Genomic DNA, 18,543 nt, shown 5'->3' with positions numbered 1-18,543 from the left:
TTTATATTTATTTTTTATAGTTTTCTGTTTCCTTATAAAAATAAGTTCTCCAAATTTGCTAGTTTTCCAATTTTCCCTATTTTCTATTTTCGACCCAAAGATATAGTTTATTTTAAGGTAACCCACAATTTAGGAACGCATTTTCGAGATAACATAAAATCCTCTCTTAGGAGGCACCGGAACGAACTTATTCCCTCTGTAACTTACTAGAACTATCGAGAACAATTCAGAGCAGTCTTAAATCTTCGCCTCAAATCCTCTCACCTCATGTATAAATTGAAACCAATCTTTCTCATTGATCATCATCAAGATAATCAGCAGCATTCTATTCATCTGCAACCTCTGTATTTTTCGATTTCATTGCATCTTTAATTGTGGAAAGTATGGCTTTGACTCCATTTTTCGGAAGGGGCATGAGCGCATGGGATCCATGGGAGAACAACCTGTTTGATCCATGGCTTCCAATTTCTCGCATGTGGGATGCCATGGATTTCAGTGTGCCCACAACAGCCTCTTCATTTTCAAGGGATGCCATGGTCGTGGCCAACACTAGGGTTGACTGGAAGGAAACCCCTGAAGCTCATATCTTCACCGCTGATTTGCCTGGTAATTATTAATCCCTTTGCCCCTCTTTCCAGGGTTTATAATTTCAATTATAGCGGTGTCTTAAAGATTTTAATTATTTTTTGTGATTGCATGACTGAGGAAAGAGGATCTGAAAATCGATTTAGTGGAGAAGAATACTCTGCGAATAAGCGGTGAGAGGCACAAAGAACAGGAGGAAAGGATGGATCAGTGTCATCGTGTTGAGCGGTCGAGCGGGCGGTTTATGAGGCAATTCTGTCTGCCTGAAAATGTGAATGTGGACGGCATTTGTTCAAAGCTGGAGAACGGGGTTTTGACTGTGAACGCTCCCAAAACACACTCTGATGCTGCTAATGGCGGCGACGTTAAAAGCATTGACATTGGCAGCGCTTAGAATATATGAGAATATAAGAATCGTACCATGTGAGAGTTTTATGTATCAGATTTCGGTAGTATTATAAGGGTGTCATGGCATCTCTGAAATATAAAGCGCTACTTGTACCCTTTCTTTGGATATTGAATATATAACTCATTCAATTATGAGCATTGTCTATTTCTCTCTTTCAACTGTTCTTTTAATAATTGAAAGATAGTGATCTACATATTCTCTAAATTTAATATAATTTCACTAGCAATCACACCATCATATCCTTCTAATTATCTTTAATTTTATAAATAGTTACATAAACCATTGCCTTTAATTAACATAAAAGTGAATGACTTAACATAATTTAAAAAATAAAAAATAAAAAATTCAAATGACATGGCATTGGACTTTGATAAAAAGTTTCTTCTATAGTACCTTTGTGGACCAACCTTGATTATGTTCATAGATATTTAAAACAAACTATTCCCAATCTAGTGCTAAGGACATGAAAATATAATCAAATTTGAGTGATAAACTATGACATATATAATTCAAAATTTAAATTGTGTTAACAATTTTGAAGTTGAAATCCACTATTTAAAATCAAATAAATAATATGACCTTACTGAAAAAACAATGTTTACCTCATGAGACTCGAAGGCTCTCTTGATCTTGCTAAAACCTCAGATGAATGGAAGGACACGTGGTCAACGTCTATATCCAACGATGCATCCTCTAAACCATGAATGAGTAGATTGGTACAATGACCATGAGCTCGAGCAGGAGGTGTAAAAGTAACAGGCAACAGTGGTGTAGGTCGTAATGGCTCAAGTGTTGGATTGGCTGGTGTAGGCTGAGGAGGAGGTGTCGAATCAACTAATGTATATAGTGGAGGGGTTGTAGGATGCACTAGAATTCTCCCCTCTCTCCCTATGTCAACCAGAGATGCTCTACCACAATGGCTCGTAGATCCACCTCCCTCTACATGTTGTCTCACCTGTGTTGGTACATCCTCGAGTGGGATCCCAAGAATCGAAGAAATAAGTGTATACGAATCCAATAAATTGGTAGACAAAAATGCACTCATCCTCTACAAAGGATCAACCTCTGTCAACCGTGCAACGTCAAGTGGAAATGTTATATCTACACAGACATAGGGATCAGTGCCACTATTGGATGTCACATTTGTAGCCTGCGGAATGGTAGTATGTGACTGCAACAAATATGTCACCCGACATCATCAGCTACTGCATCTACTGCCTCTGATAACTCCAAATGTATTGGTAGAACCAAAAGGTTTGGACCAACTAATGTTCGTTTATTAACGAGCGTTGGTGCATCATGCCATCTATATTTATCATTGAGCCTCCATCTCCCCCACCCAACATTCGTTGGTATAGATGTATAATTGACCTGGAAGCCCATATGAAACTCTGGAAACAATTGTTTGTAGAAATAAAGTGGCAACTCATCCTTCTGTGGCCACATATGATGAGTTGTCAATCATCTAGGATATATGAATGGTGCCACAACTAGATCAGTGCATCTGGTAACTAAATATCCTCTAACCTTACGTTGCCCTGGACCTTGATAATGGGTGAACACCATAAGGACTTGTGTGAAAGATATATCCCTACTCACAGTTTCCCATTTCACCATGCTAGTCACACTAGGAGAAAGGGAGGCATAGAAATAATCGACAAACATATCATCATAAGGATTATATGTCTAAATAGTGTCAATCATACATAGTAACTCATCCCTAATAGTTTGTGCCCTTTCCTTATTTGGTTGGACAATGGCGAAATCTAATGTGGACTCAAGATGGTCTAATGCACGATGTAGGTCTTCAATGGTTTCAGCATCACTATCACTGGAGGGCATTCAACAAGACTGTCTAGATGTCTGGTCAGTGCCCTCGCGACGAACACTACCATCTGATGCATTATCGGCCATATGGAAAATATCTATATGTGTAGTTATAAAAGAAAGAATTTTAAAAATAAGTATTCAAAACTATTTTAAAATAATTCAAACTAATACTGAAAACTATTTAAAACAAATTCAAACATATTTGAAAATGATACAATTGTAATTTAAAGTACAATTCGAAGTAATTGAAACATTTGATACAAATTACTTTAAAGAAACATTAAAATTAAATACATGTACATACACATAGACATGCACATACATACACACACACACATACACCCACATACACATATTCACATAGACACATACACATGCATGCATGCATACATACACATACACACATATGTGCACATACATATGCATACACACATACATGAGTCACATATGTGTCTGTGTGTATGTATGTATGTATGTATGCATGCATGTGTATGTGTATGCGTGTATGTGGATGTATGTGTGTGTACGTATGTATGCGTGTTTATGTGTGCATGTGTGTATGTATGTATGTATGTAGGTGTATGCACGTGTATGTATGCATGTGTGTGTATATGTGTATGAGTGTATGTATGTCTGTATATATGCATGTCAGTGTATGTATGGATGTATATATGTGGGTATGTATGTGTATCAATATGTATGTACGTGTCTGTGTATACACACATTAACACACATAAACACAAATACATACATATACACATACATATACATACATGTACACACACATACACCCACATACAAACATACACCCATACACCCATACACATACACATGCATGCATACGTACATACCCACACATACATGCACATACACACATATACACATACATACATATACTCACATACATATACACGTACATCGCCGATTTGCCAGGTAAATATTAATCTCTTCGCCCCTCTTTCCAGGGTTTATTATTTGCATTGCAGCGGTGTGTCTGAAAGATTTTAATTTTATTTTGGTGATTGCAGGACTGAGGAAGGAGGATCTGAAAATCGATTTGGTGGAGAAGAATACCCTGCGAATAAGCGGGGAGAGGCACAAGGAAGAGGAGGAAAAGACGGATCAGTGGCACCGTGTTGAGCGGTCGAGCGGGCGGTTTATGAGGCAATTCCGTCTGCCTGAAAATGTGAATGTGGACGGCATATCGGCAAAGCTTGAGAACGGGGTTTTGACTGTGAACGCTCCCAAAACACAGCCTGATGCTGCTAATGGCGGCGACGTTAAAAGCATTGGCATTGGCAGCGCTTAGAATATGAGAATCGGACTGTGTGAATGTATCAGATTTGGGTATTATTAGGAGAGTGTCATGGCATTTCTGGAATATTATAAAGCACTACGTCTTGTACCCTTTTCTTGGATTTTAAATATATAACCGTTTTTGTTTCAGTGCCCAATTATGAGTAGTGTCTATTTCATATAATGTTTTCATAGACTTATGGTGTGGAACATTCTTGTTAATGAAATTTTGATAAAGATTAGTTGAGATTGCAGGGTCATAACATATACGGCGATTTCTTCTCAAAGCCATACATTATAAATTTCAGAATTCCAGATTTCCGTGGTGATTATTTCTGGTATTGTATAGTTTTGGACACCCTTATCTTCTGCTCTGTTACCTTACTGAGTTTTTCCCTGAAAATCTGATGTAATTAGTGCTTTAATTTCTGTATGCAATTAGAAAAAAACTAATATCATCGAAAATAAAAGTAAAAAATTTCTTTCCTTCACATTACATGGTAGTAACGTAGCTTTTAATTTAAGAAAATTTAAAATTAATGGGTAATTACCTTTAAATTACTTTTTTGAGGTTGACTAAAAGTCTTCCAAGATATTGATGATGTGAAGGTAGTTTATAATGGATAAATGTATAAAATAGGGATGAACAAGGGACGCATTGAGAGAGGAAGTAGTTTATAATGGATAAATGTATAAGAGAGGGATGAACAAGGGACGCATTGAGAGAGGAAGTAGTCAATAATGGATAAACAAGGGACATAAATAAGATAAACAAGGGACTTAAATAAGGAATATAATGAGAGAGATAAATATATAAAGAGGGAAAGATGTTAAAAGTGGATATGTAAAATTAGAGAGATAATGAGAGATAAACAACGGACACAAACAAGAGACATAAATAAGGAATGCAATGAAAGAAATATGGAAAGAGGGAAAGATGTTAAACGTGGATATGGAGAACTAGATGTTAAACGTGGATATGGAGAACTAGAGAAATAATGAGAGAAAGGTGGAAATAGGAAAGAGAGAGAAAGGTAAAGATATAGAGGGGATATATAAAGAGAAGAGAGAGGTAGATATATACATAGAGGAGAGAAAGATAAGGGAGGGATGGAGTGACTAAGTGAGAGATGTAGATAATGAGATATAGATAGAGAGGGAGATCAAAAATTTGAAGAAAGAGATAGAAGGGGCAAGGGCGAGTATGAATAGATGGTTACATTGAATTTAACACTTAAATTGTTAATTCTAAAATACTAATTATGTCAATGCCACATGTTTTATCTAAAATTCTTATAATTAAATGATAGTAGTATATGTTTGAATTCAGTATAATTTCAATAGCTATCACACCATCCTTTTCTCTTAATTATCTTTACTTTCATTGACAATCACACACCATCATATTCTTTTAATTATCTATACTTTTATTAATGGTTACATAAACCATTGCCCTTAATTAACATAAAAGTTTGAATGATTTGAACATAACAATATGATATTATGTTCTTAAATATTAAGAAAATTCTATTCCTAATCTGGTGCTAAGGACATGAAAATATAATCAAATTTGAGTGAACGGCAGTACGGATTGACTAACACGTGTGTTAGTCGTGCGCTTTACACTGTCGATTTTGCAATTAACAACTGCAATTGACTAAAATCTCGATAGAACTCGGAAAACTCCGCTGTCTCCTACTATCCCATAACACGAAAGTAAGCGTTTTGGAGCCAGGATAGCAGCGTCCATTTTTATGAAGTCTCACATCTGTCAATTTGTTTGACCATGTACTCTGTCTGTGCACCGTCCCCTACGGTTAGACTTGACCACCACACTAACCGCAATGCTCAAACTGTCAATGCCACCGCTCTTTAACTAGATGACTTCTATGCATTCTGATGTCAAGGTTTATTGCCCATGGCACTGCATTGTTTGTTCTGCGCTCCATGTGACTTTCTTGTCTTCGGTGGGGATTTAAAGCTGATCAAAACTTGGGGAGATTGTCTGTTTAAATTTTGTACCTAATGACAATGCTCCAGAACAAAGTGGCCATTGTGAATATGCTTCAAGACTTGAGGATTGCAAGTTGTGTTTATAACTTCGAAGTTCTAAACTCATCCTGTCTTTTGCTATCATGTTTACTTCTTTTCCATGCCCTCTGTCTCTAAGTTTGATTTTCTAGCTAGCCTCTTAGTTAGCCTAGCATGTAAGTAATAAGTGTTATTGAATGTACTCAACTTCAGTCCTATGGAGCAAGTGAATTCTAACAAAAAGAGAGTTGATAGTAGCAAATTGTAATTATAAATTATTTATTTATTCATTGTTTTATTAGTATTACTATCATAAATCTGTCAAGACCTGTAATGGCATCTTAGTTTTATCCAGTGTAGTGTCAGGACAACATTATTTGGGCCGGGCTTAACCGGCACACTCGAAGCTTTGACTTAGGTGAACTGCTCTGTTTCCCGCCTCCGCCTAATTTTTTAAACGAGTTTTGGTATTCAACCAAACTGACCTGCACAATGTATTTGGCTGCGTACTCTCTTGGTGACAGCGACAAAGGTCTGATACAGTTACTTTGGCTTACTGTAGCTCTTTTCACCGCATCCAGCTCCTGCACATGTTACATGCGAGGAGTATGCAGCCAAGGGTCAGCTGATTAAATTGAATGTGTTTGTCGATTTTAATATAACAGTCTCGATTACTTATTAAAATATTTAAAGTTAGCTGCAATATTTCATATACATAAGATAAGTAGATCCATCTTAAGCCTAAGGAATATAAATCAGTTCATATCATTTTCTTCATATGCATCTTTGTGTGTATTAAAGACGTTTAATATGCTTGTTCTTTATTGCCATCGAGGCATCGTATTCAAAGTTTCATCCCTATCTCTATATATTTGTTTGTCCATATTGTGTTCAGATATCAAGGGAATATGCTCTGTGGGTCGAATCTCTTGGGGCTCATGTAAGAACACGTTCCCACATAGGAATATGTGATAGAATCCTACTCACCCCGAAGTCTGCAATTTTAATTCACTTGGGACTCTTTCTAATCAAGAGATTGGATGGCTTTCTATTTCTCTCGTCTTGAGTGATGATGCTAGAGGAGAGGGCTGCGATAATTACATATTATGTTCAATTTTCATAGCTTGTAATCGCTTTAGCTTATGAAACAACTTTTTAGACTAATCTATTAAATGATTTATTCTATTATTTTACTTTGTAGAATGCAATCTATGGATTAATTTCCTTCCAATCATGGTGTTTTCTGGTTTTATCTCAATATGTAGGTCGTTCATGTTAATCAATTGCCATGAAGCATTCAATTCAAAGATTATGGAACTAGGGGAAAGGACTCAGTAGTTGTGCACCCTAACAACTGTTGGTACATTTCCTAACAAAAATTGATATTTTTTGTTTCAAACAATAGGTTTTATTTGTTCAATTTTTGGAACAAAAGGTATCAACAACCCTCACAACAATTGGTACATGCTCAAACTATTGGGTCCTTTCCCCTACCAACATGAAGAAATTTTTTCCCATCTTTGACTAACCTATGCTTATCATGGGCGCACAAAAGACAGACCAGAAAAAAAGGACAAGGCGAAAGGCTAATGGAAAAGCAAGAAGACTATCGATATCAATGTGAATGATAGGTGTAAAGAAAATTAATGTTATAACTAATATGCTAAAGAAAAACATGCAAAGAGACTTATTGCAAGATACATTTGGGATTAGATCCATATAAGTATTTAATATAAAAGGCTTATTAGAACCTTTCAATTGAATTTGAGCATAGCTTGGTCAATTTATAATGGCTACTTAGATAATAGAATATTCTACACGAAAAGAAGCCCATTAGTTAAATATGTATTTCTACAAATTCAATGCATTGGTTTATGTGATTTGAAATTTATCATTATAGTCTTGATTCCATCCTCATGATAAAAAAATAAAAAAATGAGTGAGAAAAAATGGTTAGAGAAAGAAAATAAAAATCCACATCCATTGTTATTTCTCCTATACATCATTCTACAAATGAAAATAATCAATATGAAAACTGATCTCCATTGAATTGTTACCCACAATTGAAACATGAGATACTGCGATATTCAAAGGAATCAAGAACAAGTGAAGATAAGCTTTCCTTTAATCATTTTTATCGAGATACCACACAAGACACCTTACAAACTTGAAAGTGAATGGTTTGAATTTCATGTATGATAGTAATTAACATTAATTGAATTAAATTCATAAAATTATATCAATTGAAAGAAAATAAATTTGAAGTTTTAGAACATAAAAAATATAAAGTAATGGACCAAAATTTGGTATATTACAATTTCAACGACTTTTCAAATTTCCAATATATGAAACCCTTTATAATGAGTTCCATCTAAGTATAAATAGGCACTTTTGAATAGGAGGACCAAGACTCATTCCATCCAAAAGACACATGATGCAAATTACAAAGGATGTGAATGGTTGTTTTAGACTTTTCACTTGCACATCATATTATGATAATAACATACTTGAAAGAAAATAATATTATTGTTACACACTAGTTTGACCCCTTTTGTAAGTCTTTTCTTAAACAAGCCTAGAATTTATCTACTTTTACTGTATTAGCACTTAAACCATCTAAATGAACAAAGAAAACACTTGATTGCACAAATTAAATAAAGCTTATTTATCACCTTTTTTCATATTGTAAAATATTCATTTTGAATTCTTCACATGCCATCTACACTCTCATTAGCCTTGTACCTAAAGAAGAATTAAAGTTGGTTGTTTTGGTGAGTCATCTTTCATTATATAAGCAAATTGTGTTTTTAAAATAAGTTGCATTGAGACTTCCTTGAGAATCAATCATCTAACATCATATCCTTTTCACAAAATTATTTATTTTAATTGAAGTACTTCAAATCATATTATAAGAAGCTCAAAACTTGTTCTTATAACCTTTCAAAATGTCTTGTCTAAAATAATAATTTTTTAACTACTTTTATGCAACAACTCATCATTTCCTTTGAAAATATTTTCATATAAAAAAACTCATCATTTCCTTTGAAAATATTTTCATATAAAAATTTGATGATCTGTAGAAACTAGCTCCAAAATTGTTGGCAAATTATTACCTATTTTCTTGATCATCCCTTCCTCTAGTATCTTAATTATCTCTTCTCTACTTGTTAATTTCTTACAAATTGCTATTGTCGAGCATTGATTATCTTATATCTCATTATAACAATTGTGCACCAGAAATTGTTGGAAAGGAATCAATAGGACCTACCATTATTTTAACATCTAAATTAAGTAAGATACTTCATCCTTGAGATTGGTTTTAGTAGATTTGGCCTTTTTTTTCCATTTCCTATAGCATTTACTTGACTAAAGCCTTAGCTATCTATGCCTCCTTTTCCATTGTTGAGTTCCTTGACTTGTAATAGTATTAATTTTATAATCTTTTGGTTACATTTATGTTTATGGAACATCATTAAATATGGTGATTTTTTTACCTTTTCAAGATCCTTCTGCATCAATGGTTATGTTGGATCTCACCCAAGATTTAGTAGGGGGAGGTGATCTAACAAACATGGATGGGAGCGGAGAAAAATCATCACTAGGAGGCTAAAATGTTCACTTATTTCTTTGTATTAAATTATTAAACTTGATTTAGGATTATTATCACCTATTGTCTACTAATGAGAAGGACGTTGATCTTATAAATTTTTTCTTCCCCTTTTTTTATCTGTCATGGAGAATCTCTATAAACTAAATATTTTCTTGTTCAACTTGAATTTGGACTTGCTAAAATTTTGAAGAAGTAGGGGTTGGAGAGGGATTCCTTGGAAGAGAAAGAGATTTTCTTGGAGGGGATCTTCTCAGTGGAGTGAGTATTCTTTGTAGAGGAAAATAATGTGATATTTTAAGAGAAGCAGAGGGTTGCATAAGAAGGGTGAAGTAATTCTTTCAAGATATGAATACTTCACTACAAATTAGATCTTATGGAAAGTAAGAGATGGAGTTTCAAAAGAAGAAATCTCATGTACAATTTGAGAAAAATTAGGCCCTTTAGAAGTCCTTGGATTCTTTTTTCTTATGGTAGGTAAGACACAATGTGAGGAGATTGAGAATGAAGAGGAGACCAAATCGGAGGAGATCAAGCAAGAGAGCTCATTTTATAACTATTTATCAATAGTTTTAAGAATCTTCAATTCTTTAGTATGAAGTCCATAACTAATTCTTTTGTCATTGATCCATTTATTCATTCTAGATTCTCTTTACTTCCTTTTATCCGAGTCTATCTTGGGTAAAGGATTGGAAGTAATGTACTATTTTCGTAAGGAGGATCAACAAGTTTTCCATCATCATTCATAACACGTGGCACTATAGCAATTGAATATGATTTTAATTGTAGAGAGGTCATCTTGGAACGGTCCCTCTTTCACACTTCATGGTCATTTGAACAATTATCCCCAAAATATTTTATTCTTTCTTATTTTTTGCAAATATTTCTCAAACATTCAGTTGTTTACTAAAGGTTTAATGAAGACTCAAGGATTTATACAAGTTTAAGTTTATTTATTCCAATTCAACCTCTATACTTTTGACTACTTGTTTGTTTACAAATTTATAAAAAGGCTAATTAGTATCTTATATGTCATGGAAGCATGCAAAGTGCATTATTAGAGCTCCCTCCCCCTTTCTCATTCTTTTTAGTTTGTTTAGGTCTAGAACTGATCCATTTTTAGACATATTGATGATGTATCCCAAAGTACAATTCAAAATATTAGTGCAAAAAACTCATCCAATCAAATCCTAAAGCAACAATTTAATAAATGTCACAATATGGAAATCTATTAATAATAAGTCATATTTTATTAAAAGTCATATTTCATCTTATAAATAATAATATAATTAATATAAAAAATATCAAACTCGTTAAATTTAATTTTTGATTAAATGATATTCAACTATATTAATATGATATTCTTCTATGTTGAAAAAAGTCAAAATTCATCCCTAGGAGTTGAAACATTCAATTTTTAAGTATTTTGTAAATTTATTTCAAACTGAACTTGGTCATTGATTTGCACTTCTAGATCTCACAAACGCTAACCTCTACATATCCATTTGACACAAGCTCACTAATGTAAATTTTTGAAGCACTAGGACATGTGGTAAGCAATACTTTTGCATGCATAAACCTTTGAACATTTCTATCAAGTGTGGTTCCCTTAAAATATAACCAAATTTGTAAAACTACTTAGTGCATTCATTCATAGTAGAAAATTGAATTATAATAAAAATAATCAGGCTTTGTGAATGAGAACTATTGAATAGAAACTCAATTGACTTGTGTCAAATCTATTAGGAAATATAATCACATGTTTATAAGAAAGAAAGATAGTTATATCTAAACTGTATTGAACCATAAAAATAGGGAATCAAATTATGAATTACACATACCTAGTAATCCATCATGCTTAAACGTTTGAACATTTTAATCAAGTGTGGCTCCTTTAAGATATAACCAAATTTGTAAAAACTAATTAATTAGTGCATGTTGATGGAGTAGTAAAGTATATTAGATTAGAAATAAAGGTGTTTTATGAATACGATAGATGGGATCCTAAACTAATTTACTTGTGCCAAATCTACGAGGAAATAAAGTTACAACATGTAAGAAAGAAATATAGCCATATTGAATTTGCACCAGAATCATTTAAAATTAAAAAATATATTACATACCACTTATGCTTAGTAATCCTTTTTAAATGAGAATTATCCCACAAGCAATCAAGAAAGAGCATTATAAAGAAGTTTTTAATGAAATATAAGTGTGGGATATTAATCAACTTGTCATTACCCCAAGCCAAGAAATGTGGCAAGAGAGGATCCACAAATATGTTCAATCACCCCCTTGAAATATTATAGCCTATCATGAAAACATATGACCATGCAACTACCTAATCCAACTATTCTTATAGCATGTACAAATAATATCGATCACCTACAATTATGTACATGCAACAATCCATCTCCTAAAATATATTCTCAATGACTAGGTCATACATAATTAGCTTAGAGACCATCTCTAAACACATCATACAAGCATGAATGTATAGCCTTCTACATCACTCAAATGACCATGAAGATACAAAGAGGGAAATTCAAATGCATATACAGTCACCATTAAGTTGCCCCCAAGATCCATATGAGAGAGGTTCCATGCCTTAAGAAAGTGGATCTCGTTAAGATCACACAAAATTTGGGCTTTCTAGGTAAAGATAACAAATCTTCATTGAGCTAAAGGACCAATTGCAATTGCTTCCTCTTCAACAAAATCTTTGACTTGCAATAACCATAGGAACATTTCACCCAACACAAAGACATGACTACATACGAACCAACCAATCTACATGTAAGCAAAGAAGACCTCCTTATGCCTCGCCACCACCAAATTGAAATAAAAAAGAATGTCATAAAGACAAACATTTGCAAGACATTTAGGGGAGAAGACCCAGTAGTTGAAAACCCTAACTTCATGCTTCTCGAAATCCTATGTGGAAATTTCAATCTCCCAATTTTTTACAGCGACATACTTGGCATGTCCTTGCTTATAACTAAGGTTTCAGGGCCACATCATCAAATATGATGCCACATCAGCATGCTTTTTGTCAAGGCGTCCAAAATAGCCCCAAAAAAGGTGAGACCAAAAGTCATGCATAAGGGGGCCTCATACTTGTGCAGCTGATGTGGCATCACATGATTGGTTGCTTTTTACAATCAAGGATACCTTTCATTCAATTGTGGGTATTAAAGTCACAACTATTGGTGCAATGTTGCCAAAAAAATGGACACTAAATCAAAAAATATAGATATTAAATTAACAACTACTATCACAACAATTGAAACAGGCTTAACTACTCGATCCTCTCCCCTACCTACAAAATATTGCAGCCACAAGTCTTTTAAATTTGAAATCATGAGGGTTTTTAATCCTGTACATGGATAATTTTATTTTTATAAGAAGCCAGGAGAATCTTATAACATGAGGCATGGAGGAGTTGGCCTCTACATTTGACATGAAATGTATCAACCTTATGCAGCTGAACAAATCTTCAAATATGCTAAACAACATGTATGGAAAGTGCAGGAATTTTGTAGATTGTCTGAAAGTTGTTGCATCTCCTAGAACGTAATCGTTGTAGCTGACTCGAGACATGAGTATTTTAATGAAGAATCGATACTATTATATCAAAATCAACAAACACTTGTCCAACTTGATCAGCTAAACATACTCGCGGCATGTAATAAAGAAAGAACTTTATAACAGAGTATGTAAATCCATCAAAGGATAACAGGGGATTTTCGCAATGTTTCTAGGATGGGGAAGGGGATAGTTTCAGGATGGCAATTATTTTCATATTTTGGCGACAGCTATTGAAAAAATTACATAAAAGTTAATAGGACACCTCGCTATCACCGGAAAGACCGAAAAGATACAAATAGAAGAGGAGCACAAGGAAACTTTATGGGTTCTTAATATCAAAGAGTTTCCCTCCCGGAGAATAAAACTTTGTCCGCTAAAACATGGCATAAATTACATAATCAATGAGCAAGGTCCAAAATAAATTTGTGTTGCAGCAGCTGGATGCGGTGAAAAGAGCTACAGTAAGCCAAAGTAACTGTATCAGACAATCAAGGAGCTTCAGCAGATGACGGTTGATCTGATTGCCTTCGTCGCTGTCACCAAGAGAGTATGCAGCCAAATACATTGGTTCTTATTGTGCAGGTTAGCCTAGTTTGGTTGAATACCAGAACTCGTTTAAAAAATTAGGCTGGATTTTGAGGCGGGAAACAGAGCAGTTAAACTACGGTGGAAATGGTAAATGCTTATGCCTACGCGAACGGGAACGACAACGACAAGTATGAAAACGGAAAGCTGAAATGCTACGGTAACAGCTGCTGAAGCTGTGGGCCCGACCACCTAAGTCAATGCTTCGAGTGTGCCGGTTAAGCCCGGCCCATTATTTGAAACAGCAAGTATTATCAAGGCTCAATCATGAGTAAACTTAGTACGCATGGTGTACAACAAACATAAAATTTTGGCTCGTAAGAAGTTCTCAAGCCCCCAAAGTGGTGTACAATATGGATTTGTTGTCTTTATACCCATTTTTGGTATTTCTTGTATCAATTGTCTTTTCGTTCAATTTTGGCGCAGATTTTGGAAGATCTATGGATCACTTACTATTTTATAAAAGGTTGTCTTTAAAAGGTTGTTGTCCCATAGACTATTCTTAGCCTCGTGGACGTTAAAATTCTTTCTTTCTTTCTATCTACATTTATTCTTTATTTTTAAAAATTGAACGAAATGCATAGTTTAATTATTTTTATTACATTTGCATATGTGTCTGGTAAGGACTTGTCTTTGCTTGGTCGCTAATACCATGACGTTTGGATCCTAAAATGATCTTAAAATGTCTTTATCTACTGGAATATGTTGTTTGTCCACTGTCATAGGGACTGGATGTATATCAGTTCTATTAGAATAATCAGGGACTACTTAAATCATACACACTAAGCTTATACTTTTAAGTTTAAAAGTGTTAAATATTAGAATTGACTGACATTTCCTAAATTTAATATGTTGCTTAATGTATGTTGTCACACTAAATTTAATGATCAATTTCTTTGTATAATGCAGATTACAAGTGATCTTGCAAGCTCCCTAACTTTTGACAAACTGCAAATAGTCAAATTTGATGGTTGTAAAATTTCCAGCATTGCACTAGAGTCTGTTGGTAGAAGATGCAAATATTTGAGAGAATAGTTGCATCAAATTTGATAGTTCTTTTGAAGTATCTCACTATAATGTTTATTCTATGAGAATAGTTGCTAATAGTTATAAATTTATGATTGCATAAAAGATATGAGGAAGTTATTGGGAGTTGATTAATAGTGCTAAGGTAATGCATTCACATTATTAAGATAAATATGCCCTATTGATTCACTAAGATTAAAATTAAATGTAATTTTTTTAATCTAATGACCATACATGTTTTTAGTGAGATGTAAAGTTGGTGTAGTTCTTTTAAGTTAATGTTCATATATTGATTCACAACTAAATACAGTTTTCATATTTCTCGATGTATATTATGTAACACATATTTTAATATCAGCATAGTTTATTGTCGTTTGTTTGGACATATAACAGCTGGGTTTTAATAGTTTTTACCACAACATTAAAATGTGAAAATGTAGTAGGAAATGTTTTTATTATAAGTATAAATTTTTGAAAAAATATAATATTTATATATTTGTGTTTAATTGTGTTACAAATAAATACAATGGTAAAATTGTAGGGTTGAGTCTCCCCCAATTTATCTTATTTGAGCAAGATTGTACTTGGATGATTTTGGCACATCAAATTTATTGCAATTTTGGTAAGTGTTATCCAATTTAATGCAACGTGGGAGTATTCAGGGTACAGATGAAGTGTGGAGTACATATGAAGCAATCCGGATGCATGTAGCATGATTCAATAAGTGTAATTTTTTCATGAAATTTTTGAAGTTTACATTTGTATGGACCAATAAAAAGAAAGTAAAATGAATTTTTATAATCATTTCAAATAAAAATTAAACATAGACTATAGAAATTTGTCCAACAATTTTAATTCTTTGCAATAATTGGTTAAACTAATGAAAAATTAAAATTGAATGAATTCAAAAGTTTATTCACCTTGGTAGGAACTGGATATTAATCTCGAAATTTTATGTATTTTGCATGTATTTCGTCATTAGTAAAATTATTAATCACTCTTGAGAAATCTTGAATATTATTGTAATGGCATTTAAATGGGTATTTATAGTTGAAAAATACTACAAGTATGACCTCATAAAATTGAATGAATGCAATAATATTTGCCTTGGCGGGAACTAATAAGATAGGGATATTAATCTTGAAATTTTATGCATTTTGTATGTATTCTTCCATTAGAAAAATTAATGATCACATTTTAGAAATCTTAATTATTATTGTAATAACATTTAAAAGGGTATTTATAGTTGGCAAACACTACAAGTATGTTCATAAGAGTTATTAAATGAAACATAGAAATGTGCATCTACCTTTCTTATGGTTTAAAAGATGTATTTGTTACATCTATTTTGAGTGCATTAGCAGTTTAGTTTTTGGGACATTAGATTTTTGTCAAGATCATGGTTTTCTTAGTTGTTGATTGGTTAAATTATTTGTTTCCTTGTCTTTTTATAAACGGGATCTATAGAATGAAGGTGCTATGTGTTTCTCTATGCTTTTGAACTTTTTTTATGTTATCAAAATATTTTTAAATTGAGAAGTTGGGTGAATTATATTATATAATAATATTTTTATCACTACAAGCTTAAAGATATTTTAGGTGGAGGAATATTTAATATGAATTTCAACATAATTCTTATATTACATAAAAAATTAATCACATACTACTTTAATGAATTAGTTGGAATTATCTACTTTTTATTTATATTTTAACATTTATCTTGTTTCTTAACTCTTGATATTAGAGCATCATTTTTTACTACAGAGAGGTGAGGGGTGACTTTCTTGGAAGTGCTATAATGAGAATATGTAATTTAGTAGTTTTCTACACTTATGTGGTTGAAGCTATACAAAAATCTTTATATAGTGACTGGAAATTTCAATGGTGTAAATACAAATTATTAAAGTTAAATATAGAAGATTAATAAAAGAAAGGGATCAATGAAAATTTGTAAAGAAAACTTAGAGAAATAGACTCTTATTTTCTCTAACTTGTATATCCACATTTTAGAAATGATATTCTTTATGGATCAAACACTTTGAAATTAAGTGAAAATTCATTATGAATATATGTCTATTAGTACTGAATATTTATTTAATCAAATGTAACTATTCATTATGGTTATCTATTTGGCAATGAGTATCTTTTGTGAGAAAAAATGTGTGTATATATTCATCTCCTCCCTCCATGATTATAGGCTATGACCTTTTAAGGAAGGTAGATATTTTTAAGATTTCTTTAAGGTATTTTGTATTTTTAGCGTTAAAATTTATATTTTATGAATTAGGGTTTTTATATTTGGATTTAGGGTTTTCAGATAAGTTTTACAATGTGTTTGATATCTTTTCATTCTTTAAATATGACAAACTATGAAAATCAAAATCCTAAACTATATGTATCCACTCATGTCTTATAAATAAATTCAACTTTAATGATAAAGTTTAAAGAAGAATTGAACATTGTACCCAAGCTGCTAATCTAAGAACCTTAAATTTGAAATCATAAGTCTTGAACCTTGAAAGTTAAAAACCTAAAACCTAAATGTTCCATACTAGACCTTGACTTATAAAACCTTAAATTTTGAATAATAAAAGTTCAAACATAAACCTGAACTTTAAACCCTAACTTTTAAACTTTAAACCCAAGGCATTGGCCAAGTAAACTCTAAACAATAAAATTTTTTATTGAACATTATAAAGAACTAACTAAATATAAATGCTAAACAATAAGTAGTGAACATAGATCAATAATTAATATTTATTCTTAATGTATTGAAAGATAAACTAAAAAATGTTTACCTATAAACCTTAATGTGCCTTTAATGTCACAACCCTTCTTTATCACCTTTTGATTTAAATACAAAACTCTATTATATTTCTTTTGGATAAACTATTGAATGAATATTGTAAAGGAATAAAAAAATAATAAATCACACACACACATGGGAAATATATATATATATATTTTTAATTGGTTATTTAAATTCCCTCACCCAAATTAAGGCACATGTTGTAGGAGGAATAAGAAGCTTCTAGAGGCTTCTCCACCACCTTGCATGTAACTCCTCCCACTAAGTCTAATCATTTTGCATGAAGGCCAAATTGGGAGAGAATCTCTTTTTTTTCAATTAAAAATTAGGTAGTGGAAATTTGAAAAAATTTTATATAAAAGATGTACAAGTTTCAAAAAGAGTGGTTGGCTATTCCATAAGAAATTCTGCAAGTAAAATTTTCCTTTGTAGTCAATTTTCATTTTCAGCTAAGATTTTGTTTGGGAGGACTTCTCTTCAAATTTGGAGGATCAAGGAAGATTCGTGGAGGACTCTACACCATTTTCAAGCACCTAGGTTCCTTTCAAATTTAGTTTCGTGCATCTTATTCTTGTTGCAGATTAGATGTAATTAAATTATTGATGAGAATGAGATTCATTTGTTTCAGATTTTGATAAGAATTAGTTTCAGTTTTTGATAAGAAGTAGATTAAATTATTGATGAGAATGAGATTCATTTGTTTCAGATTTTGATAAGAATTAGTTTCAGTTTTTGATAAGAAGTAGATTAAATTGTTGATGAGAATGAGATTCATTT

At 32.6% G+C, this 18,543-nt stretch overlaps 1 protein-coding gene across 1 annotated transcript; it reads left to right on the top strand.

Moving 5' to 3' along the window:
- The first annotated feature begins 383 nt into the window (after window positions 1-383).
- On the top strand, window positions 384-979 carry LOC131876061 (17.6 kDa class I heat shock protein 2-like). Its single transcript, XM_059220838.1, has 2 exons — window positions 384-606; window positions 711-979. Exons 1-2 carry the CDS (start codon window positions 384-386, stop codon window positions 977-979), a joined length of 492 nt encoding a protein of 163 aa, XP_059076821.1.
- Window positions 980-18,543: the final 17,564 nt, after the last annotated feature.

This window comes from Cryptomeria japonica, chromosome 5 (genome assembly GCF_030272615.1).
Source record: "Cryptomeria japonica chromosome 5, Sugi_1.0, whole genome shotgun sequence".
NCBI lineage: Eukaryota > Viridiplantae > Streptophyta > Pinopsida > Cupressales > Cupressaceae > Cryptomeria > Cryptomeria japonica.
Note: the sequence above shows the minus strand (reverse complement) of the source record. Positions and strands in the feature narration are given on the sequence as shown.